This window comes from Phaethon aethereus (genome assembly GCF_964289735.1).
Source record: "Phaethon aethereus genome assembly, chromosome: 10".
NCBI lineage: Eukaryota > Metazoa > Chordata > Aves > Phaethontiformes > Phaethontidae > Phaethon > Phaethon aethereus.
Window position 1 is genome coordinate 2,880,878 of NC_138586.1, and position 26,283 is coordinate 2,907,160.

The following is a 26,283-nucleotide window of genomic DNA, read 5'->3' on the forward strand; positions in this document are numbered from 1 at the left end:
GCCTTCATACATGCAGTTACGTATGCAGATACAGTGCATTCTGGATAGATCCGACCGGCAGCACGGGCTCTCAGCCATATGATACAAGTCCAGTATTTCCACCGTATCAAGCGCTTTGGACATGTGCTACACGCAATATCCTGTGTGTGGATAAAAGAACCCTGAATTGTGGTGTTTGACATAGCTCTAATGCCTCTCCAGTGGAGAGTCACAAAACCACTCGACAAACGAGTATTGTCAAACCGCACAATACCATTCTCGGACAACTCTATTACCACAGTCCTGTCTCCGTTAAATACGGAGAGAAGAGCAGGTTCCGTGTGCCTGTGCGCTGCGTCAGTGATGAAACCTCTTACATACTTCCAGTAAGACCCGAAAATGGAAGATGGAAAGCATGCATTTGATCGTTCCGCTCACACTCTCTTTGGTACAGGCTAGCACTCATCTTTTGTCTAATAGAGTTTTACGGTTCTGAAGCAAGCACCAACTGCATAAGACAGACAGACATTCCTCTCATGAAGTAGGAAGAGGAATGTTTAGTGCTCTGGTGGAATATTGACAGTGACGTTCTGTCGTTCATCTAGCGCTGAACAACCACATCGGCAGGCTGGTGGAGAGGAGGCGAATAATTTTGGAAAAGGGATTGAAAGTGCTAAATGCCAGCAGCTTTGCTCACAGATAACCAAGGGGTGACTACAGCCCATGCTGTAAACATTTAAGAAGGAGGAGAAATCATTAATGATGACAGAAGGAAGGAGTACTGGAAGTAATGGGATGACATTAAATACAGGAAGGCTGAAGAGAAATATCTGGCAAATAACTGTCATAATGGAAATGTGAACGGTTAGCTGGTATCCCCTCATTTAGGATATTTAGAATTAAAATGGCTAAGACATGAGAAAACTACCTGCACTGAAAAATCTGCCATTATATATGTAATTACATATTTATATACATAATTATACACTTACAATATCAAATGGCTATGTGGGATTTGATGGGAAAATTTATAATTAATAATTTTAATATTTCATTGTCATGAACTGAGCTAGAAATCAGCTTTAGAATTTCTCTTTTTCATGCTAATGCATATAATTTTATTTTTCTACATTTCAAGGCTAATAAGGTACTTAATATATCTGAAAATATTTTCCCTGCAAATAAGGGATTGAATCCCTCAGAGATATCAAGTTAGTTTTGGCAAGTAGAATATGTGCCAAAAGGCACAGTACTGATTTGGAGATAGGTACTGTTGTACTTATTTCTAGAAAACTATGAACTATTAATCCTCAGACCTGACCTTACATTTAAGACAGAGCAGCTACACATGCATTTGAGGTGCAGTGTGAATTATATTTCATAGTCAAATAATTAGCACAAATGAACTGTATTCCAAAATGTTTGATTATGTTACAAAAATGGCACCTTGATTTTCTTCTTTAAAAAACATGTTTTTGTCCATCCTAACACTAAGCAAGACTTGTCCTGTGTTTTGTTAATGGCAAACAGGTTACATGTTATATGAACATACTGTTAGCTGTTTTACAAATTATGTAAAACTTACCCTGTCAGCTAGTTCCATTACAGATAACACAGAGCTACAAAATTGTCCAAAATCCTACCCAGAATGCCAGCCACTGAAAAAGCTGTTTAACCTCTCCCATTACAGCCACAAGCCACCCTAATTACCAGTGACTAATGTATTGGAGTGTTTCCATTTTTATTTCTTCAAATGCTTTAAAAGAGCTGGATTTTAACACTGTGCTAAGCATACATCTTTTGAAAAATTACACCCGTTAGAAGGTCTCAAGACCACCACAGACAAAGTCCCCTGCATCCGAGCCAGGTCACCTCTTTTCCTTCCAACAGTGGTTAGGCCGGGCTGGCACAGCACTGGGATCCCAGAAAATGCTTCCTCGGACGGCAGTGGTAGAGGCACATGGCATCAAAAGAGAGATGCGAGTAGCCGTCATACAGACAGGGTTTGCAGTGTTTTCCCCAGAAACCCCCAGGGCCTTCTTGGCGAGGGGCTAAATGCCGCCCCGCCATGTCTCCCGAAAGCTCTACTTCAAGTTCAGGGTTTGTTTCCTGTGTTTTTTGGTTTTGGTTTGGGTGGGATTTTGGTGGCTTTTTTCTATCCTTTTTTCTTAAATGAGCTGTCACGTATTCTGGTTATTTCATCTCGGTCTGTTCTGGTGCTTTGCGTTTTTGCCTAGTGTTGTATTGGTTGTAGAATACATGCTGTCACATTTGCATTGCGTCTTTCTAAGATTGGCTTTGCATTATTTTTATTCTGAATATTAGCCATCTGGCACTGTGCGCGGCAGTATTTAGTGCCACAAATAATAATGAAAAACATGGTAATTTGCCACAATACTTTAACATAAAAATATAAGACAGAGGGTATAAAGTTTTGGGCGTATAATCTTAAAGCTGCCAAAGAGTGGTGTTCCCTCTGCCCTTGTTTTCCATAAACTATTCTTTGATTTGAGACAGCAGTGGTGTCCCAGAAGCTGTCATTCAGCATATCCATCCTTCTTTCCTTCGTCTCAGCTTTCTACTTGACATATCCTGAAGACATACGCCTTCTCCAGGTTCTGCTCTAACCTGTGCTCTGGCTCGCTGCAAACACACCAGACCATTCTTCAGCCTTGTTTGTTGTTGCTGGTTGACTTTCTTTTTTTCTTTCTTTTTTCCCCCTGCTAATACAGTAGCCTCCCCTAAAGTGGCCAAGATTGTTAGTCCTGCCAAGGAAATGAGAGAACACAGAGCCTTCTGTCCGCAGAGCATTCATCTTGGCCAAGGCACAAACGTAAGCTTTTATTTCCTCCTGTTCAGAAGCCACCAATAATGAGGTGTTTGGCCATGGAAACATGTTAAGAGAAGTGCACAATTTAATCAAAGATTTACAATTTGAAGTTGAAATGTTGAGAGGAAGGTGGGGGGACATGGAGAAATAGCAGCCCTGTTTCTCCAGCTCCTCCTAGACAGGGCACTGGAAGGGGATGCAGAAAGACGCGAGTTGAGGGAGTCTTTCTGCAACCAGTGGGGTTCATAATGAACAATTGTTTCGGGTAGGCTTTCGACCTTTTTTTGACAAAGCTCTAAGGCTTGCCAGCTGTGACAGAGAGAGAGGAAAGGAGAGATTCAGTATGTGGCAGTTCATGATTCCAGCTCTGTTTCTTTTTCAGGAATTGCTTCAGCCTCAGTAAGAATGAATGACTGTGTGCAGGCTCAGCATCATTTCCCACAGCATACAGCCAGTGTTGAATCGCACATCAGGACCTAGGAAGCAAGGAAGGACAGAAGGAGGAGATAGGGTGAGTCCTTTCTCCTATTTTTTTTGTCATTGTTGTGAAAGAGTGGAATTATGCCCATCATGAATGAAACTTTTGCTTAAGAAGTCATTGTTCTGCTTCTGGGTTTGTTTTTTTTTGTTTGAGTTTTGGTTTTGTTTCTTTTTTTAGTGGCCTATCTTATAATATTCCATATTCTTTTTGTGCTCTTTGTGTGGACATATTGGAAGTCTATTTTTACTCTCCTGGTGCAGCCAGGCAAAAAGGTAAGAGTCCAAGCACTTTTCATTCATTGCAGAACAAAAGCAGGGATGCTGAAGAGAGCTCAAAAATCCTTCCATCTAGTTGCTCTGGACAACTGATTGGATTTCCTAAAGAGATGGAAAGTGACCTTGTGTTGTCCATAAAACCGGAGTAATTTACCGTTCTGAGAATCCTTTAACTCCCCAAGAGCATGGTTTAAATCAGAGATGGTGTTAACTTTTAAAGCTGCCTTTTCAGGTGTTCCGGGAGCCGATAAGATTTTTCATGTTGAGAATAATAGGATTGATGATTACTAACTTCTTTATTTGTAGTGTTTTTTATTTTGCGTACGTGAACATTCCGTGTCTCACCAAAGTCCAACACTGCCTGCTCTGCTGGGAGCCCTTTGCCAGCCGGAGGAGGCCTCCTTGTAGTGGTCAAGTTTGCTCTATTTCTCAGACTCTTTCTTCTGATGGTGAGGGATGGAAGAACCCTTTTCCTTCCAAACGTGCTGAGATTCTGATGTTGCGTGTCTGTGGCAGTGAGGACCGTGGCTCCGTCCACAGCACGTGGCTTTTAATTTGGTGCTGGATGTACATGCAGCTCTGGTAGCTCCAGTCCTTGCACTTCCCTGGTCATCATGAAAGAGAAATGTCACAATACGCTGTGGTAAAGAGAAAGTGGGGTTCACTGCAACAAACTGAGGTTGTTTCATGAATATTCTGTTAGTTAAGGGTTTGGTATTGGTTTTTTTAACGTAGGTGGTTTATTTTAGGACGTGTATGATTTGGTGGTGTGAGCACAGGGCAGTCAGAGGCAGATATGTGTTTCAATTCCTTTTCTACCAAGTATTTACTTTTTCCTGTTGCTGGGATCACTGGATTTTTTTTTGCATTTTGCTCTACCTCTTTATGAAATACTAATAAAACACTGTGTTTGGAGCAATAGAATGAGGATGACGTTTGTGTGGCACTCCAAATATACAGGGCCATAATCTGATGCTAATTACAAGAATGTAAATTTATAAATACAGCGTTAATCCCAGTTTTAGAAATTGAAAACTATGGCTGGGGACAGGGTCTTGCCCACGAGGGAAGTGCCACAAGGTTAGGAAGTGCCTGTCATGGTTAGGAACGTTATTCACGGAAAATAGCAATCTAAGGCAGCAGGAGTAGCAACTGGAGTACGTTGTTTTGTGGTCTTTATTTCACTTTTGCGTCTCTTATTGATGTATCGCATAGTATTGTGGCTGCCCAGCACCTACTATCTCTCTTTGTCATCTTAGCAAACACATTTTCACGTTGGGTTAATCTCATTAGAAGGAGTGGGAGACAAAAATGTTTCCAAACTTGCCTGTATTTGAAGTATTATCTCTGCGAGCCATGGGTAACTGCTCCCCTCATGACTTCTGCTTCCAGTACCATATGTCCTATGCTGACAAAGAACGCTATGAAAATGAAGAAAGGCCGGAGGTGCAGAGGCAAATTCTCGCCGAAATTGCAAGGAAGTTGCCGGTGTACACAAGAACGGGGAATGGAGGTCAGCTAAGCAGAGTGCTTTGTTTCTCTAAATCTAATCAAGCTCGCTAAAGTAGCATATGCTGGCAATGCAGATGATCCTGCCGTCCAACAAGGCGTTCCTAATGCCACTGCCCGCACCGAGTAGCTCTTGTGCGAGTAATTCTCATGCCTCCTCTCTTAGGTTTTATGTTAGGGAAAACAAAAAAGCCTTGAATGCTTCCGTTCACCTTCCGTGGAGTAGCTGCTGCTGCCTTTGAGAAGCAGTGTGTTACCCTTTGTATTTACAGTTCAAAAGCCTACTTGTGCTGTCTGCATTTAGTAAGAGTAATGGAATGACAAGACGCATAGTCATTTTGACTTAAAATGGAGGCTAGCGTAGAGGTGCGGGACATAACTGGCTGCACAGATTTCTGGACCTTGTTCTGTGATTACATGCACACTGCACTCCCTTCAAAGCTTCAAAGAAATCCGCGTTGATATTGGAGGCTCTGACCTGTTCGTGTCTGTCAGACAAGCCAAAGAATTCTGAAGTAAGGAACTGCTGTATAGGCAATTATCAAAATGGAGTGTGTGTAAAGTCGGAGCAAATGTGGAAGCCAGAGGGAGGCGTACCGTTTTATCGCTTTTAAGCTGGTTGTATGCTTTGCGGTGAGGATTGTTCCCCGCATCTGCAAGTGTCCAGAAGAATTATGAGCATTCTTATCTGATGATGACCCGGCAGCAAAAATCAGCTGCAAATGCGCGCATCTTTTGAAGTGACAGAGGAAAGAACATGGCTTGTTAGGCAATGAGCAGAATGCTAACTAACACCTGGGAAGAGAACTCTTTTCTGTTACTTGGTGTTAATGTGTCTTTAATTTCAGGTGTTCGATTCTGTGACAGATGCCAGCTAATAAAACCTGATCGTTGCCACCATTGCTCCGTTTGTGCTATGTAAGTGACTGGATTGTTTTTCACTGAAGCGCATATAGTCACCACGAAGTCATGTGAATGGGCTGGTCCTTCAGGCGCCTTTTTACACATAAAGGTACCCAAGTGCCCCTGTTCCAGCTGCAGCCAGCAGCATACGTTCGTGCCTGGCAGCATTAGCATTTGCATTTCTGCTGTTTGTGGCCCTGAAGTGTTTGCATTTCCCACACCTACAAGCGTGTCAGCGTTAAGTTGCTAGATAACATGCCATCTAGTGAAAATTACTGCATTAGCCGTCAAGTGATCTTCCATTTTTGTTTTTTGTCCCTTTGCAGATGCGTGCTAAAAATGGATCATCACTGTCCATGGTATGTCCTGGATACTGTTTTGTAGTTTTCTGAGAAGAGAGACTGTGTAAATACATTTCTTCAACAGAATAGTGTCTGTACGCCTCTTTCAAACCTGAGTTTTGAAAGAAATACCTACTATTTTTTTCTTCATTCCCTTGTTCCTTTCCAGAGTTGTCCTGGGCATGGAGAATTAAAATCATATTTGGTTTTATTTGTTTTATCTGTAAACAAACAAGTAGTGGTGAATCTGGCTCCTGAGTTTTGCAAATGAATAAAGCAACACAGAAATCCCAGACCCGATTATCTTTGCAGACAACAAACAGACATGAGTCAGTAGACTCTGACAAATTTACCGGTGGTACCAACCTTAAAACAGATTCCAAAAGTATGAACTGTCCTTTTACTTGGCATAGCAAGAAGTCTTCAAGTGAAAAGCAAAGAGACTTTAGTTATATTTCACTTCGCCACTGAGGGGAGCAATTTCTTGACGAAATTGTGTTGTATAATCAAGAGGTTTAATAAAACCAAAAAAAACCTGGTAGTACTCATTGTGTTACAACTGTGTACTGTACATATCCTGATTTCAGCTTTGCTTTTGTTCTCTAGGGTGAATAACTGCATTGGATTTTCTAACTACAAATTCTTTCTACTGTTCTTAGCCTATTCTTTGTTGTATTGCTTGTATATTGCTGCAACAGTCTTCAAGTATTTCATTAAGTATTGGACAGTAAGTTGTGAAATCTGGTTACTTTTTCATATCCTGTGAGTCTGGTGGGGTTTAGTCCCTCTGTTACTTCTTTGCTTTCAGTCAATGGAGGGTCTGCATTTCTTCCGGAAGGCATTTTCCTGAGCCCTTTTTTGAGTACAGCTCCCATTACATGTCTGAAATGCACAATGTGAGAAGCAAATAGACTTCAGGAATTTCAAATTGTAGAGTTAGCTTTTCTGCTATTTATGGCCCTGAAGTGTTTGCAGTTCCCACACCTACAAGTGCATCAGCGTTAAGTTGCTAGAAAGCATACCATGTATGGAAAATTAACTGGAAAAGTTTGCAGGGAAAGTATTGTCAGATATTTTAAGTACCTTATTAGCCTTAAAATGTAGAAAAATAAAATTATATGCATTATTCTAAAGCTAATTTCTGGCTCAGTTCATGACAATCAGATATTAAAATTATTAATTATAAATTTTCCCATCAAATACCACATAGCTATTTGATATTGTGTGTGTATATATATATAATCTGTAATTACATATATAATGGCAGATTTTTCAGTGCAGGTAGTTTTCTCATGTCTTAGCCATTTTAATTCTTCATATCCTAAATGAGGGGATACCAGCTAACCGTTCACATTTCGATTATGACAGTTATTTGCCAGATACTTCTCTTCAGCCTTCCTGTATTTAATGTCATCCCATTACTTCCAGTAAAATGTTTACAGCATGGGCTGTAGTCACCCCTTGGTTATCTGTGAGCAAAGCTGCTGGCATTTAGCACTTTCAATCCGTTTTCCAAAATTATTCGCCTCCTCTCCACCAGCCTGCCGATGTGGTTGTTCAGCGCTAGATGAACGACAGAACGTCACTGTCAATATTCCACCAGAGCACTAAACATTCCTCTTCCTACTTCATGAGAGGAATGTCTGTCTGTCTTATGCAGTTGGTGCTTGCTTCAGAACCGTAAAACTGTATTAGACAAAAGATGAGTGCTAGCCTGTACCAAAGAGAGTGTGAGCGGAACGATCAAATGCATGCTTTCCATCTTCCATTTTCGGGTCTTACTGGAAGTATGTAAGAGGTTTCATCACTGACGCAGCGCACAGGCACACGGAACCTGCTCTTCTCTCCGTATTTAACGGAGACAGGACTGTGGTAATAGAGTTGTCCGAGAATGGTATTGTGCGGTTTGACAATACTCGTTTGTCGAGTGGTTCTGTGACTCTCCCCTGGAGAGGCATTAGAGCTATGTCAAACACCACAATTCAGGGTTCTTTTATCCACTGGTGGACACGTATCATACGGCTGAGAGCCCATGCTGCAGGTCAGAACGTTCCAGAATGTCTCTGTACATTGGCAGCAATCTGACGACTGGGCATCTTTGTTCAGGAGAAATTCACAATTACATATTCGGACTGCCTTGAATCCTACCGCTCCTCCTCTCAACTGCACTACTCCTATGTCTATGGCATTTTGCCCCATCTTGAAAGGCCCGCGGAGCCCAGCCGCACCAGGGCAGCCGCCACCCCTGCAGCAGAGCCTTTCTGCCGTGCGGCGCGGCCAGGCGACCTTCAGCTGACGGGGCTCTCCGTGGACAGCCTGCCGGACAGCCGCGGGCGGCGAGGCAGCGGCGGCCAGCCGGTCCCTGACAGGCCGTTAGCGCCCGCCGGCCCCGGAGCTCCGCGGCGAGCAGAGTGAGGCGGGAAGCGCGCGAAAGCGCCGGAGACGAGACGTCACCGCACCGGGAGGAGCCGACAGGCACGCCCGGCCCCGCCCCGCGTGCCTGCGCTCCCGCCACGGACTTGAGTGGCGGCGCCGGCAACCAATAGAGCGCGGACGGACCCGCGCGCTCCCTCCGCCCCCTCGGCGGCGGCGGCGCAGGCGGGGCCGGCGCGGGGGAACGGGGCCGCGCCCCGGCGCATGGAGGCGATGCCCTGCCAGAATCAGCGGCTCGGCCCGCGGCCGCAGGAGGAGCCGCCGGCGGCGGCGACGACGACGACAGCGGGCGGCAGCTCGCGGCTAATCCGCTTCGCGGAGCCCGGCGACGACAGCGGCTGCCCCAGCCCAGACAGCAGCAGCAGCAGCAGTAACGGGGTCGTGGCGGCACCGCCGGTCCCGGCGGGGGAGGGCGGCGCGCCGCCGATCGGGCCGCAGCTGAAGCTGCTGCCCATGAACGACCAGCTGCGGGAGCTCCAGACGATCATCAGGGACAAGTGAGCGCGCGACGGGGCGGGCAGCGCCGGGGGAGGCCGCGCGGCGCCGGGAAGCGTGGCCTGAGGAGGAGCCGGGGCGGGGCGGCCCGAGGGGCGATCGCCGCCCGCCGGTCCCGCAGGGACTCGCAGTCCCGCCGCGCCCGCTCTGGGCCGGCCTCCGGCGGCGGCTCCCGCCCTCAGCGCAGCCTCCGGAGGGATGCGGCGGCGGCTGCCCCTAGGCTCCCGGCGGGGCGCGCTCCCGTGCCGGGCGTAACGCCGCGCTTCGGGGAGCTGCCGCCATTTCTGGTGACGAGTGCCGCAGGGGAGGGCGGGAGGGCGGGGTGCGCCGCCGCCGCGCCCGCCCCTCGCCGCCGCCTCGCCTCTCCTCTCCTCAGCGGCCGGCACCGCTGCCGGCGGGCCTTGCTTGCTCGCTCCGCCTCGGGGCCGTCGGTGACAGAGACATTATTAATTCGTAGGCTTTTCCAAACCTCTTCCGGATTTCTGCGCTCCCCGGTGTGAGGTTTTTGCGTACGGGGAAGGCTCAGAGCTTACTTGCCACATCACCATTGCCGTACAAAGGAGTGTAAAACCCTTGAGAGTGGAGGCTGTAGGTTGTCACACTGCGGTGCCCCGGCTGGGGCTGGGTCCCGTTACCGCTGTAGGGTAGCGTAAACTGCACGCGGGGTGCGGTGGGTCAAGGCGGGTGTAGGAGCCCAGACTGGATTTAAAGGTTGGCAAGGGTTGGGAGTAAATCCCAGGGAAACCGCACGAGTTTGCTGAAGACTGGGACTACCGTGCTAAGGAAAATGTAAGGGCCAAGTCTTTGCAGTCTGTATTAGTGCGGGGGTGTGTTAAGGGTCTTGGGACGAGGTGGCCAGGAGAAAACCGATGACAAGGGCAGCCTGAGAGAACTAGAAATAAGAAAAAGATTGGAGAAAAGTGGGACTAGCTGAAATGCAAGTGAGCTTGGAATCAGGTGTTTGAGTAGCAGGGGATGGAACAAATTAGGCAAAAAGAATAGTTTTGGAACAAAAAGTTGGGGATAACATGGAGACTAGACCATGGTGGGCTGGGAGGAATGGGAGAGAGACAAGGAGAGAACAGTTTGTTTAATTTAGGGCACATTACCTGCAAAGGAGACTGCCTTTTTTGAAGGCATTATTTTCCATTGTTGTCACTTTCTGTCACCAAGGCTCCCTGCTGCCATACCATGCCCGGTGAGACACGAAGGTCTTATTCCAGTTTTACAAATCTTAAGCTGAAGTCAGCAATCCACACAAAATTGTGCCCCGCTGCCGAACATCCAATGTGAGATATGTTTTATTATGCCTTACATAGCATCTCGGGTGTTGAAAGCATACCTCCCACTGATCACACTTGTAGCTTTGATTGTTCAGCACTTAGAAAGTGAGTATTATAAGGTATTAAATTTGGCATGCAACGTCTGGCAGACATAAGTAGCGGTCATCTATTAAAAGCACAATTTGCCTACTGTGATGCAAGAACCACCAGCAGACACAGAGGTGTGAAATCAAGTTTATTGATAGAGTGATCAGGTTCTGAATGAAAACTTCTCTTCCTGCAACGCATTGGCTTTCTGACATCTGCAATAACTAACACGTAGCACAGACATGGTTCTTCCCCCTGTTTCATATCTGTCCGTCTGCATAGTCTGCGTTTTGGTATTTCCTGGTTCTTGAGTGCTTAACTTTGTAGCTAATAACACTAATAAATTTTTATGCAGAACTAATCATCATCTCTCAAAGGCAATACCTACATTAATTTTACTAGCTTACATGAGCCTCGTTACCTTAAACTAGGTTGGTTTTGAGTTTTTTTAATCTTGAAAGCATTGTGGAAAAACATAATCTTATTGCAGGCAGGAACACACAGAGGTAGTGTGGTCTCGATGTAAGGAGGCAGCTGTGGCAAGACCACAAAAAAGGTCTCTGCAGGTGAGAATGTCTGCCTGGCAGCTTCCTTGCAAAGCAGAACGGGAGGTTCTAAGTGGGCTAAGTGGAGAGAGAGGGAGAGAGGACATCCAAACTAGGCTTGGTGGTGGTCTATAAAAAGCGTTGAGCTTAGTCGAGAGGAAATAGCATATAGTTTTGGTATCTGAGTGAAGACTAGCAATGTGGTTACTGTACCTAGCTAGGTTTTTTAATTATTATTTTGTAAGTAGGTTTTGAGCTCTTGCAAATATGTTTAATAAGTTGCTGGTTATAGTGAGCTTCTCCAGAAACCAGCAGCTGGTATTTTAACTTTGAAGAGATTTTTTTTAGGGTTGCATCAGCATTGTTGCACAAGACTTTGGTACAGGGAAGTATAAAATAAGACTTGTAAATAATGAATTACTCATAACAGTTGCAGTGATAGCAAACTGTGCTTTATTCTGAGTCTGACACTGCCTTGGCAGTGGAGATGTAACTGTCACTTCCAAGTACCCTTCACAACCAGTGAAGAAAACTGGACAACAGCCTGTTCAAGAAGGCAGGTGCAGGCTTTGTATGTAAGGACAGTAGGGAAACATTATTTTTATGTTCTGTCCCAGAAAGTCAATTGCATCTCAGTAAGGAAGAGACCTCGGACTGGCCTATTTTAGTGCCTGTCATTCAGAAAGATGCTAGAACATGCTCAGGGGCAAGGGTGAGAGGATTTCTTATGCACTAATTAGAAACTGTTGCAGTTTCTTTGGTTTCTTTCTTTGCCCCTTTCCTTGGGCAGCTGTAATCTGCCTTAGAATGATTCTATGTCCACTGTAGCATTAAAACAAAGTGCTAAAAGAGCTCCTCAGAAGAAGTATTGTTATTTGTGAATAAGCAGCTGTATGGCTAAGAGGAGCTACTGGTCAAAAAATCCGATTTAAAGTGACAAAAGGATTCACATACCTGCTTGGGAAAGAGGGAAAAGCTGTGTCATCTCCAGGGCAATTAGATACCTACCACTTAATCTTTCTTTCTGGATTAAAAAAAGAACGGGTAACACCAGAGCTGCCTTAACTCAAGGAGGATATTTGGATTACTTAATGCTGCAGAAGATGGATGTTCCAGGACAGCAATCATCTGAAAAGGGCAGAAATTAAAAGGCATGCTCCTGGGACAAGAGAAACAGACGTAGGGAAAAACCAGTCAATTTAGGACTATTACTGTGAAGTAAAGAAGGGATAGATACTCCCAGTGCCATGCAAGTTAGAATTAGGCATGCTTACATGGAGCTAAGGATGGTCAGGCCAGATGCAGAAGACCTCAGGGACTCTATTTTGCCCATTGTGTGAGCTGCTCGGAAAAGTGGAAAGCTCTTTCCTTGTTTCTGAGAGGATTTGGAGAAAGAAATCACGGCCTTTCAGTTGGACTAACTGTCCAGTTATAAAAGAAAATCCCACCTTTATGTGGCTTGTCATCATGTCCTGTGTTGCCTGGGCAGCTGGCTGAATCAGTAATGGCCATCTGATAGACTAAAATGACCATGTATTTCTTCTGCTTCATTAAAGCTAACAAGAACTAGGCCTGTGTGCCAGGATAGGGAGGATGGATAGATCACTTCCACTTGATGTGTGTGGGTTTGCTCGTTTTTCCTCAGGCTTGTTCACTTTTCTGTCTAGCGAACGCTTAATGGGTGGGCAGATGCCTTTTACCCTGTGTGTTGGATATGAATTTTGAGTCCTTTAATGGGGTGTGAACTGGTGCATTTAAGTATTGAATGTTTGGGAACAGTTGCCGCCTCTTTCTGAGGAGGGTGTGATCTCAAAGTCATTTCTGGCCTGCACAGATTAGACCCAGGGATCCGGAAGCTGAAATGAGAAGTGCAGCAATTTGTAATGTAGAGCTCTGGTTTCTGTAGAAGCGAATTCATTAGCTCAGATTGGTAGTGTCATTTTAACTCCTGATTTAGTAATAGACATGATTTAAATGTAGGTATTTAAAGGTTATTCTGTTACGTGAGATCATTCTGTTGTATTCTGCTAAGGCTCCTTATTCCATAGGGGACTGAGTGAACAATACAGAAATGAAGACAGTTAAGTGGTAGGACATGCAGTCCTCGCTGCTACACAGAGTAGGATCATTCAAGAGCATGTAACTCACCTGTGATGAGGAAAGATGACTGCTGCAGGCAAGAAGGGTCCCTTCCACATGCCACATACCCCCAGCCCACGCACTGAAAAAAACTAAGTACTGAAGGACTGCAGGTAGAACATGGTCCTGTTTCCCAGCTACATCATCTCCTCTTAATGGCAACAGTTCATCCAGGGCTTTCCGTTTTCTCATAAAGGCCTTTTACAAATTCTGTTTCAGGAAGCAGCTTTTTTTCGGTCTTGCCTTCACAGTAGCCTGGGTGTCTCTCAAGAAGTTGTGTAAGGTAACTAGAGAAACAGGAATTACTAAAGCTACTCAGACCACAACCTGCATAGCCTACAGCTGTACCCGTGGTTGTAGCTAGTACCGCGTGCTAAAGCAGGAAGAAACCCTGCAGTTAGTTTGTATTACGGTACACTCCCAAAAAAACATTTCTGCTAACCTCTTAAGTCACGCACATGACTTTAATTGTACGTCAGCCATGCTTCCATACCTTCAGAAACAAAATTAAACTAACTTGTATTGTTTAACACAACCTTCATGTTGTTTGCCGTGTGCTACAACAGTCAGGTTTTAATGCCTCACTTTTTAAGATGTTGTCTTTTTGCTTGATTAAGAAGCTGAAAAAGTTTCTAGTCTGCCATGGATCATTACTTTCAATACTTCTATTTGGTATTTAAGGTGAGCAGTTAGTGTTTTCACGTAAGCCTTTTTTTCTGGCCCCTAACAATTCTCATATGATGCACTGGTCACAGCTTTCCAGCTGCCGGTGTCCAAGAAGTGTGTCATTTTTGGTATTACTATTCTTTGTCTCTCATTTTTATGCACTGTTGTTGTCCTCCTCCCCTCAAAAAAGAGGCCTAACGGACTAAGGGCGTTCAGTGAACTGTGCATAAAAACATCTGTGTCGCTCTGCAAGGACAGAGTACTTAATTTAAAGCCAAGTAATCTGTATTAATAACTCATAGTATTCACTCTAGACATCTATCGCTTTGCAGTCAAAACCGCAGTCTTGACATTGTTGGGTTTGTCTTGCAACCCATTCATGAAACACTGCTAAATTTTCAGAAGTACCCTAGTCTAGTCTGGAAGAACCTAGATGCACCACCTACACACTTTGCTACTTCCCTTTTTAAAAAATATTTATACAAACCACAGATGGAAATATGAATCCTTTCAAAAATCTTAATTAAATCAATTTGTACGATTGTAGGGGTCTTGGGGTTGTTTTTTGCCATTTTGGGATTGGGTTTATTTTTGAGTATTGCCTTTCTGGTTGATGTCAAAGTAGCAGAAAGTTATAAATACCCTGTCATTAACAGAAAGAAGGAAAAAATAGAAACAAATAGTGTTTTTAAATAGCACACAGAATAGTATTAGATTAGGCTGATACTCTTCTAAAACTCCTTTTCTTTAATGTGGCTGCGTTGCCAGTTAGCCCAGGAAATAAACTTGACTTTCGGTCATGTAAACATAAGATGTTGCAGAATCTTGGGGATTAAATGCAAAACTCTCTTCGTGGTATTTAAGGAGGCATCCAGAGTATCATGGTTTGAAAGTGAGAGAGGGGTATGCCTGCTGTGAGTAACAGAAAATTTCACTAAAAAGTACCTGCTTATGATGTTGATGCTTTGTCTTGAGTGTTTTTAAGGCTAGCATACTGTAAGTGTTGGCTTGGAAATTTGCCCTACTCTTGTGTAGTGAGAGATGGCCTTGACATGGGAAGCAAGGTGTTAAAAAACTGCTTTTGAAACTCAGGCTTTTAACGTGCCGTACTTACACAGTACGTAGCAGGAGGAAGTGTCCGTCTTTTGAACGGGCCAGCAGCCACACAGTCACTCTAGCAAAAAGGTGCACCCACGCTAGTAAGACAGCAGAGAGGTGTTTTCATGGGGGTACTCGTTGGTCCCTGCTCATTTTAGTCTCAAATTCACCAATCTAGTCATGCTATGAAATGAATTCCAGACAACTTACAATATATGTCCTGCTTATCAGCTGTGTTAACTCAATCTCAGGGGTTGGGATCTGCATTATCATTGTCCCGTGGTTTCTGATTGACTTAAGAACAGGCGGAGCAAAGCTGTCTTGCTCAGAGCTGCAGGGAATGTACCAGGCTGGTGCACATCTGAGCTTGCGAGGTGTTTTGGAGCTGAGCTGGAATGGTGGTACGATGGAAAACCTACAGAATATCATCCTTACGTTTTCATGCTTTAATTGTTGCTGGTACAGTGCAGCAATGTTGCCAGTAGTAAGAGGCAAACCCCTGCATTAGCTCACCGCATCTCAATCTTCACCACCAAGCAGGAAATCCATGAAGCAGCCTCTGTGGGATAAATTTCATATATGGTAGGAGACTTTTCCCTGAACAGCCTTTAGAATATATTGTCCTTGAATTAATACTATATTTAAGCAAAGTTCTTAAAATTATTCCCCAATTTAAAATACAAATTATTACCTTTTTCAGGAAGTCCAGTAGAGGAGACTTCGTATTTTCTGCTGATCGTCTGGTAGGTGAAGAATTTCTTCTTCTTGGTATTGTACTTTGTAACGCTTCCATAAAATGCGTGTTTCAGGGTAGAATAATGGTGGTGTGAGAGCAACTTTTCTACACAAAGGAAATTGCTGTTTGCAGCAACTTTCTGTATAGGGACTTCTGTTCTCTGTTACGGACTGCTTTCATCTCAAAGGGTTCCAGAAACCACGTTATTATCAAACACAACTACTTCAGGACAGAGAGCAGTAGTAGTAAGAGAATACTGTTTAAAAACAGATGCACAGAGGCTAGAAATAATTGGGTTTTACTTTGAAACGGTACTTTTGATCTTGTGAACAGAGCTGTACAATTTCTTAGAGTCTAGATGTTAACAATTGCTTGCATGCAGAAGTGCCTCCTGGCACTTGTTGCGTGTTAGATTAGTAGCTCTGGGTGGATCACACTGGGAATTTGTTTTTAGCCATATGGTAGTTATTAGCAAGGACAAAGCAATTTGAAGTTTTCACACATTTTAGTAAGTCAGAACAAAGACTGTTGGGAATGCAGCATTTATCTCATTTAAATTACATGCTTAAAGAAAACCACAGCTCTCACGCCCACACATGTACTTCCGTGTATTCATGAGGGTGTTTGCTGTTTGCAGATCCACATTCATTAACAAGGAAAGCCTTTCTTTCCCATCTAGCAAAGATGAGTCCAGAGACCATTCAGTTACCAGCACCATTTGCTACAGCAGCCAGGTTTCCCATGATGAGCCCAAGCTTAATCCATGCCTGATCCAGGCTTGCTCAGGGCTTAGATATGACCACAACCTAGGATTGCGACTGCAGTGCTTTATCTTTGCAGCTTTTCCACTTTCCCCTCTGCTTTTCCCTTCTTGAGGACGTTTCTTGCATTCCTGTTCACCCAGAACAGTAAAGGCCCAAGCCGACAAATCCCATCACTCATAGCTCGTAGATCAAGTGACTGACTGGAGTGCCTTCTTTGCCAAGAGCCCTTCATAACAGACAGGCAGAAAGCTGCAGCCCCAACTTCGTTCTGTGCCAGCAGAATAGTTTATATAGGTACATGTTCTTTACAGTTGAGTAAAAGATGAGTAGGAACAGCCTAGGAAGCGTCCACCACCTGTGAAAGTCTAGCTCAATTACGTATCATTCTTCCAGGGTTTTGTGGTTTCAGGTTCTTCACGTGCTTAAATGTGCAAATAAGATTCAGGAAGCCAACAAAGGGCAACAGCAGCAATCCCACACATTTACAGGATATAGGTCTCCAGTGCAGGGCTCAGGGCCCTTCCCCACCAGTACTCCTTTCACAGGAAGGGTTTCTGGTTAACATTCTCATTTTACCTTGTATTAGGTTCCCATCATGCTGCACCCTTTAAGGAGCTCCTTAAAATCAGCAAGCAGCCTGGATTCAGGCAGGTGTTTGTCGTTTACACAGCACTGACCTACAGCCTCAGTTCACAAATACAGTGGTGCTTTTCAGCAGAAGGTACATTTTGTGGTTTGACTGGAGGTCTGAGCTTGAGGAGTTAATTAGTTTCTCAGCCCTACCAAAAACTCCCTGCATCACTTCACCTTTCTGCCCGCGTGCCTCTCTTTCGAGGGGGGTGGTAATGCATACTTCAAAAGTGGTTTGAAATCCTGAGGTGCAAAGAGCTGTATAGATACAAAATATGGCTGACAGCCCCACTATTCTGCCTTCCCTTCGGCTTCCAAGAAAAGCTACAACATAATGGTGAGAGGACCCCTGTAGGAATTACTGTGATCTTGGAAATTAGGTGATGCATAAAAATAAATAAAATAAATATTTTTATTTGCACATAAAATACTGTTAGGCTGTCTTCCCACAAATAGGGGAAGATAGTAATGGTCACTGCAGGAATTTAAATAAATTCTGGTTTCTTGGCTTTTAAAGGCTTCACCTTTTTCCAAATTGCAGGCAGATGGAAGAGTTGCAACATCCAGCTGCTGAGGATCACAGATACCTTTTGGGGTGGCTCTAAAAGGGCTCCCATTTTTCCAGTTTTGTTTGGTCAGAGCAGCACCGCCTCTGACTGCACCCCAGCTGCCTTCCTTATTTAGTGATTACACCTCTTCTAAATGAGGGTACTGTCAGCCTGCTTCCTATAGGTGCCTAGAGCCAAATTTCTGTGTTCACGGACTCTGAGGAACTGGTCAAACCTGATTCCTTCAGTGGTATTTGAGTGTGGTAAGGAGACTTTATTCATGTGCTTAATTGGCTGAGAAAAGGTAGATTTCACTAACCCTTGAAATGTTTATGTCGTTGTTAGTTAAAACTCCTTGGACCTCTGTTAACTGTTCTTTTTGCTAAGAGTTCTTACAGATCTTGTACTAATGAAGGTTTGAAGCAAACAGTATTTCCCTTTACTTACTGCAAAGGCTCTGGGGTAAATCTTAATAATGACCTAATAAATGAGCACGTTGACGTATAATTTTGTATATCGGCATTAAATGCTTAATCTAAAACTTCAGCATAACTCTAAGCCTTGACAACCTGCCAGAATTTAACATCCCTTTTAGCTTTTTTTTTCCCTGCAATTAAAAATAGACTTTATTTTTGTTATTGAGAATTTTAATTCATTATTTTAATCTCTGGTCAAACTCTTCTATCTTGGGACCAAAGCTTTACTTGCCCAGCTTTATGTGGGGACATAATAATACCAGTTTTATTGGTTGGTTTTATTACCAGTGACCTCTCTGGGAGTGGAGCAGGGCTGCTTATTCTCAGGGCTGGAGAGAAAAAGAGGTAGAAATTGTAATCCCCGAGTGTGGGGGCGGCGGAAAGCGTGGTGCAAAAATAAATGTTTTATCAACACTGACAAGTTTACAAAAGAATCCTTTCCAGCCTCTGTATAAAACATTGATAAGTGTAGTGAAACCAAGGAGATTATTTGACTATAGATCTTCACTGTTTACTCTAAACTTTTGGCAGATAATGTGGAGCGATGCTAACCCTGTCAACATGACAGCAGTATGAAAAAAAGCGTTTCTTCCAAACCTGGCTCAAAGGTTGGCTATTTTTGGTGAAATAACTTTAAAAAAATAAAATAAAAATGTGTACAAATGTCCCAGAAACCTAAAATTAAATGTAGGATTTCTTACCTTGTTTATATGAGAAGATGTGTCTTACAGTAGAACACCACCGGTGCCTTCAGTCTTAGGATTAAAGTGGCTGAGTCAAAAACCCTACTTGCAGAGAGACAGGAGGAAGAGGAGAAGGAGGAAGGTCATAGAGCTGGCTCCTGGAGCCACAAAACATGAAATGGGTCAAGCACAGAGTGGACCGACAATTCAGAAGGACCAGCTCCCCATATGCAGTTTTGCTACAGTGGAAGTACTACCCTGTGAATTGCTTTCTCAGGCTTTTGCTTCCATTATATCTCAGTTGCACGCTTCGACCCCTTCGCTGATTTAGTCTGACCACTACCTCCGAGTATGGCAGCCACAAACCCAGCTCTAGGAAAAAAATGTTGTACTAAAATGACTAAAAATACCTTCAAAGAGGGATTATAAATTTAAGGGACTGCTTCTAATTCCTAGTAGAAGTTGCCTGTGTGCTAGGCACTAGGGCAGAGTGGAAGAACAGAATGAAGTTTTCCAGTCTGCTGTGCCGTGTTTCTAGAGTAAGAAATGTCTGGTGAGCAGTATACGGTCCCAGGAGCAAGCAGTCACCTCATTTCTGCCATTGTACGGTGACTTTTGCTTAAAAGGTTTAATCTTTAGCATGGCAGTAGCCTTCCCTGAAGCAGTTCTGGCCTGTGAATCTTTGGCTCACTAGCAGCAAGAATTTTTACGTCTTTAATACCCAGAGCATCGTTTGTGGGCAATCATTCTGGGTTCAGGCAAATACGTTTCGGTAGCTTTGCCTGGGTTACAGCTGCAGGGCCAGCACCAGGGGAGAGCTGGAGGGTTTCTGGCCACTCGAGGCTGGAGGGATGCGTGGCTTACTAGCTGCACCTCCAGTGGAGATGTCCCTGCTGAACCAGGCCGTGTGTACCGTCTCAAAGCGCAGGTGCTTGGCAGAGCATCCCATAGTAACCACAGCTGGCAGGTGCCAGAAGAAGGAGATGATAAAAGAGATTTCTATATCCACTGACTTGTCTCTGGGCACTCGCTGGTGCCTTTACATTGCTGCAGCTCCTGTGGCTGTTCTGGCAGCCCCACTGCTGTTTAGTCATAGAAATACAGATGTGAAAATAGACCTCAAAGCCTAGCTGATGGGGAACTGAGAGAGGGTGACTAGTGACTAGTGTCTTCTGTCAGCAAAATGAAGTTGCATTGGTGGCTCACTCATTTGTTGAGAAAAATTTTACTGTGATGCCTACGCCTGCCAGTTACAAGTAAAGTCAGTTTTATGATTGCAGATGGAACTCCCCCTTCTCCCAATTTTAATCAAATTTTCATTTGATTTCTGGACAAAATGTAGGTATCACCCCCAAAAGGTCTCTAAATTCGGTCCCTAACTAATATTAAATAGACCCTTTCAGGCCCTTCAGGCTGTTAGGTGTTCACCTAGTACTTGTAAAAACTACTAACATGTAGTATCTTATCTCCATAGATAACAAATCCCTTTAAGCTAACTGATCTCTTTGGTTCTGCAGATCAGACTTGTGGTTGAAGAGGGACTGAATCAACTGCCATACACAGAATGTACCGTGACCACTCCAACAGGTACGTGGGAAATTACTCCCCCCAGGTAGGACTGGAAGTGGAAGCTTAACTAATACAAAAACATATGGAACTGTTACAAGAATCATAGAATATCTTGAGTTGGAAGGGACCCATAAGGATCATCGAGTCCAACTCCCTGCTGCTCACAGGACTACCTAAAACTGAACTGCGTGACTAAGAGTGTCGTCCAGATGCTCCTTGAGCTCTGAGAGGCTTGGTGCCGTGACCACTTCCCTGGGGAGCCTGAGGCTGAAACAGTTTAACTTTCAGGGCAGAGTACAGAGCTAAGGTCCCTTCCGATATTTAAAAAGCCAGAAGATGCGTAACAATACAATTGAGCAAAACATACAGTCACATAGTTGTCATTTTACCAAGATTTTAAATTGGTCTTGCAAAACCGTGATGAAAATTTACCAGCGTACATGCAAGATCAGCTTACCTGCCCGTACTGCAATGTTGAATTAAAACTGACCACATCTCACATGCCCGTTAAAGGAGGAGTACGCGGCACAAGCAGTTTTGCCACACCAGCCTAAAGCTGGCTCTGTTGGCAACTGGGGGCCAGCTGGGAGTGATGATAAGCAGGAAATAAAAAGTGGTTGTGCTGACACTAGAGGAAACCCATTGCAGTAATTCTGGTTTGCTCCTGTTAACTGTAAAGATATGTAAGGTCGCATGCATTACTGAGAGGTACCTGCGCAGTGCATCAGCAGCTTCCTGGGAACCACCTGGGCAGGCGCCGTGAGCCCACAGAACGCCTCTGAGACAAACACCAGCTGAGTCCTCTTCCCCCTGAGAATTCCATTTGCATTTCTGCAGGGTGGGAGCAGCTCTGTAGATTCACACCCTCTTCCCTTCAGAGTAAATAATTTGTATGTCTTTACTTTTAGTTAGAGAAAAGATGGACTGAAAACACTCAACTCTGAAACTACACAGAATTTAGGAAGGCGCTCAGGAGTCACAATCACTTACCTTTGCTCCTTTTTAAGTAAAACAGCAGCTACTTTACTTCTTGAGCATTGGTGTCTCATCTGCTGCAGGTCAGTCCGTGACGGATAGACTGATGACCATCTTCTCTCTGCATTACACAATTTGACTGGCAGGTCCCCTGCAAGTAACATCACTTGGAAGCTCTACAGTTTGAGTGGGCCGCTGCCCTGGCCGCTGGGCAAAGAGAGTCTCAGACCTTGCCCTCTGAGCACACTTCACCTTGTTGAAAAGACTTGGTTTGCTGCCCTTACTCCTAGCCATGCTGTAGCTATCTGTTGACTAGCTAAGTTAGTCTTACTGTCTGAAACCGTCTCGGCCCTTTTGTTCCAACACTCGTCCCCATGAGAGAGCTAAAATGGCCTCGGCTGAGCTCTTCCAGTAGGAAGTGTCCCTTGAAAACGCAGATGAAGTCCTGCTTGTCTATACTGAGCTCTTTCCCTCCAAGCATTTTTAAGATGCCATAAGCACAGGTGATTTCTGCTCTTCCAGGCTCAGAAGCAGAACACCCCTCAAGGACATCAGTGAAACACCCTATTATTTCTCCTTTAAGGGAGCCTTTGGACTTTTTTCAGTCATGCAAGGGAGTATGCAATGCCTGTTAGGAACATCACCACATGTTCTTCCCAGCACTGGTCTTGGGCAAGCTCGTTACCATCCCAAAATGGTGCATTTGAGGGCTGTAGGATGTGGTGTGCAGATCGGTTCATCCCACCTGTTGAGAGAGCGGAGCTCACTGTTGTCCCCGGGGTATTCCGGGGGTTCTCAGTTCCACTCACACCAAGGTCACTTAAAACTGCGTCCCCCAAAGGGGCATTACGATAGGGCAGAAGGGAGGAATCGCTGCCACTGACGTCCGGTTTCTTTCCTCTCACAGGACACAAGTATGAAGGCGTCAGATTTGAAAAGGGAAACTGCGGAGTCAGCATAATGAGAAGTGGTAGGCAGTTTCTGGTTGTTGAATGAGCACAAATTAAATGTTTTGGAAAGCTGTAAGCAACTTCCTTTCAAAAATGTGCAACAACTCTTCTCTACAGCAAAGTTTTACCCAAACCTGCCAGTTGTCGTTCTTTCTTAGGTGGTCTGGATCACAGACTGTCAAGTAATCTCTTTCATTAACTTTTTAGGAGGTAAATAGCTGCAGCAGATTTCACCTGGCCTCTTCTCTAGCGACTGTTAGCTGTGAGAGGCCAGGCCAGCCGTCCTCCCTTGCTTGCCGCTCACCACTTCTGCTCTGAGACAGGTCTCCAGATAAACCACGCTCAGTGGTGGTAGAGTCTCCACCGCCCAATGCTGCGGAAACTCTGGTACCTGCGACGTAAAATGCAGCGGCTCCACAGCTTCCTGCGCTACATTTTGCACCGTGGTGTCTCTGGGCAGAGCTCAAAGATGTTCTCCAAACCCCCTGCGTTCATTTTGATGTTTCCAGCTCTCGCCTTTGAGAGCTTAGCACTGGCATGAGGGAACACTAATACCCAGGAGCTAACGAACACCAAGGAGACTCCTTTTTCTCTCTAAACAGAGAAAGAAAAGGGAAATAGAACCATGACAACACTTGGAAGCTAAGTGTTTGACTCTGTGTAAGCACTGCTCAACAATAAAGAAAACATCCCTGTATTATCAACACTTTTCAGCACAGATCCAAAACATAGCCTCATACTAGCTTCTATAATGAAAATTAACTCGAACCCAGACAAAACCAGAACAAGAGTTTTTAACACTTAGAACCGAGGGGAAAAAAAAAAAAATCTCCCTTTTAGAACTCTTCAGCCATACAGTATGGGGGCTGTCTATTTAATTGTAGCATCTTGCAATTGTGTCATTTCTTAGCGCGTAACAATTTGTTGCTGCTGTTGGTTTTTTTGCTGCTTGTTTTGAGGAGAGGCAATGGAACAAGGTTTACGAGACTGCTGTAGATCAATCCGCATCGGAAAAATCCTGATACAGAGCGACGAGGAGACTCAAAGAGCGAAGGTGTACTATGCCAAGTTTCCACCAGACATTTACAGGAGAAAAGTTCTTCTTATGTACCCAATACTAAGTGAGTGTCTTTCATCTTTATGTACAGTTAGATGCGCCTGAACAGCGAGTGTGCTGAATTTAAAGGAAAATTTCCAAATTTCAGGGGCTTTGATTAAGTTTTTTGCTTGGTTTAGGTGACATAGTAGGGAATTTATCAGGCTGCGCCAGAATACATATTAGTCAGCCTGCACCTGCATGAATGCAGAGCAAATCATTCGGGCATGCCTGTGTTTGTGAGAAAGGTTGAAGCATTAAGCCTTAATATAAATTTAATTTTTTTAATTTTGCCATGAGAAAAGACTCAAACGGTATTTTTCTCCTGCTATTAAAAGACATTCTTGGAATAATACTATAATCCTAGCAGTAAATTACTTTAAAATTAAATGCAGTTAATACTACCAAAAAGGAAATAATCTGGGAAGCGTGGTAAGGAGTTTGTCAGGATGAAGTAACTTTTCCAGTCTTAGATTTAATTCTGGTTCTACACACGGAGCTCTTAATTGCCATTTTACTATTTTAGATGAGCTTTCTTGCCTCAGGGCTTTAATAAAATCCACCGACTTCAGTGCTTAAAACCTGGCAGAGTTGGCTGTTTCAGAGTAGGGATGAAGTTCCTTCGTCAGGAGACCAAAATTTTCTACAATTAATACAGGCAGAGGTGATAGTTTTCCAGCGGGAAAGGACAGTGGCATCGTTCAGTCGCACACCAATGTTAACACAGATGTCCTCGGGTGGCTGAGGACAAGTTCTTCAACTGGAGAGGGGAATAACAATCTTTTTCCCCTTTTAGGTACTGGTAATACTGTTATTGAGGCTGTCAAAGTTCTTGTAGAACATGGTGTACAACCAAGCGTCATTATCCTGCTAAGCCTCTTCTCCACTCCTCATGGTAAGTTGAAGGGTGCGAGGGGGACAGAAGAGCGAGCACGGGTACATGCAGCGGGCAAGGGTTACGTTAATCACGCACTTCAGAACTGTTCCTTTGCAGATAACGATAGCAGCATCGCTTTGCTCAGGAGAGGGTTTTTTTCTCCCCCCCCCCCCGCTTTTTTTTTTTGGCTGAATTGTAAAACAGAGCCAGCAGCAACATGTCTGGTGCGGGCAGTGAAGCGGACTAGCAGAAAGGAAAAGGCCTGTTACAACTAGTGGCAAAACTGCAAACGGTGAAGTGTTCCTAAAAGCAGGAGTTCGCAGTGCTGCCAGGTACACAGAGCAATGCCAGTCCTGCGGTCGCTCTGGCCCGTAGCAGCCCCCGAGGAGTGACGAGCTGCGCCGTCACCAAAAGAATACCAGTTCTGTAGGGAGTGCGAGGTAAAGGAAGCTACAGACTGTCCTGTCTGCATGTTAAAGATCTTAACTTGTTAAAGGGGATCCAAAAAAGGAGCATCTGTTTCTATGAATTAGGAAAATGGATCTTGTGCAGTGTTTTGAAAATTGGCCATGGCAGAAATCACCATCAGAAAAGTCACGTGAACTGCAGAGAGTTATTCCTGTCAGTCTGTAACTGCTTTGGTGATTAGATTGGGAGTATAGGTGTATGGTAGGGAAAATTCAAATTAAAAAAAAAAACACCCGAAAAGTGATCCACTAAATTCAGGAAGTTTTTCCTCACAGACAGTCAGCTAAGGCAGAAACATGAAGCGGAGATGGGAGAACTTACTTACGGAATTCTGCTAATCATGATTTAACATGCGGTGCTGAAATACAGCTGCAGCGCTGTAGTCATTATTGCCTTTGCCCTCTCTCAAAAGGTGCCAAATCTATCATCCAGGAATTCCCAGAGATCACCATTTTAACCACAGAAGTTCATCCTGTTGCACCAACGCACTTCGGACAGAAGTATTTTGGAACAGACTGACACTCGGAACAAACGGATATCAGTATATGATATTACAAGAGGTTTTTTTCTACATTTTACTATTGTTGAGTTGGTTGAGGGTATGTTTAAAAATGTCTTTGGCCAAAGGGGGAAATACTTGACTCAGGTTAGTTCTGGGCAGTTCCTGCCTGAACACTGAATCAGGTGCAGTAACACAGCACTCTGTCACTACAACGTCAAGCATCTCCATGTTGGGGTTGTATAAATTGCTACACTCTCTGCTTTAACTTATTTATTCTTCTGTAGCCTGTCTTGTGGCTGCTTGCAAGGGCAAAATAAAACGACTAAATCGCCCAGGCGTGTACTTAATTTCTAGCAGGAATGTTTGCATCACTCCAGGTCAGTGGTGCAGCCACTCCTAATGCTTCCAAAACAACGGCTCCACTTCGAACGCGATGTAATTCTTAGCAGCCATATTGAATTTTTGGCAGAATTTTCAGTCTTTGCATGGGAGCCAAGGACTAAAGATCCCACTCTTGCAATTTTGCTCTGTAGAGGTTATTTTCAAATAGTAAAACGTCCACAGTTGCCTCGCTCGGTGGTACTTAATAAAGAAGCTTCTTATTGCAGTGCAGGTGCCCTGGCAAACAGGGCAGGAGCAGCACTGCCTGCGGAAATTCTCTGCACACCGCGCTTCCGTTTTGTCTCTTCAGCCTCTTGTGGATGAGTCTGGATCGCTAACCCTTTGAAAGAAAGGAAAGCTTTCTGTGGCAAAAAGTTGAACTCGGGCTCTAGCTCTGTTCGCAGAGCAATGGGGCTTAAAGTCAAAAAGAGAAATGGGGCCCTGATGGCTTAGCACCCTCCCAAAATACTTAATGCCATAATTGTATCTATCAGATTAAACATAAATCTGCAGCCAAATACTTTCTTTCTCTGGCTTTAAATTCCCTGGCACCACATACACAAT

General features: G+C 44.3%; 2 protein-coding genes across 2 annotated transcripts; both read left to right on the forward strand.

The window, feature by feature from the left end:
- Nucleotides 1-378: 378 nt before the first annotated feature.
- Nucleotides 379-8,733, forward strand: LOC309408356 (palmitoyltransferase ZDHHC15-like; the record flags this gene model as incomplete). The annotated part of the gene is made up of 7 exons (XM_082004167.1): nucleotides 379-427; nucleotides 3,468-3,562; nucleotides 4,958-5,078; nucleotides 5,923-5,992; nucleotides 6,304-6,336; nucleotides 6,925-7,045; nucleotides 8,425-8,733. The coding sequence occupies 7 exons, from the start codon at nucleotides 379-381 to the stop codon at nucleotides 8,731-8,733; spliced, it is 798 nt and encodes a 265-aa protein (XP_081860293.1).
- A 222-nt stretch (nucleotides 8,734-8,955) lies between these two features.
- Nucleotides 8,956-25,355, forward strand: UPRT (uracil phosphoribosyltransferase homolog; the record flags this gene model as incomplete). Its single annotated transcript, XM_082003968.1, has 7 exons — nucleotides 8,956-9,248; nucleotides 15,765-15,807; nucleotides 20,419-20,488; nucleotides 22,353-22,415; nucleotides 23,355-23,516; nucleotides 24,288-24,386; nucleotides 25,249-25,355. 7 exons carry the CDS (start codon nucleotides 8,956-8,958, stop codon nucleotides 25,353-25,355), a joined length of 837 nt encoding a protein of 278 aa, XP_081860094.1.
- Between the last annotated feature and the right edge of the window lie 928 nt (nucleotides 25,356-26,283).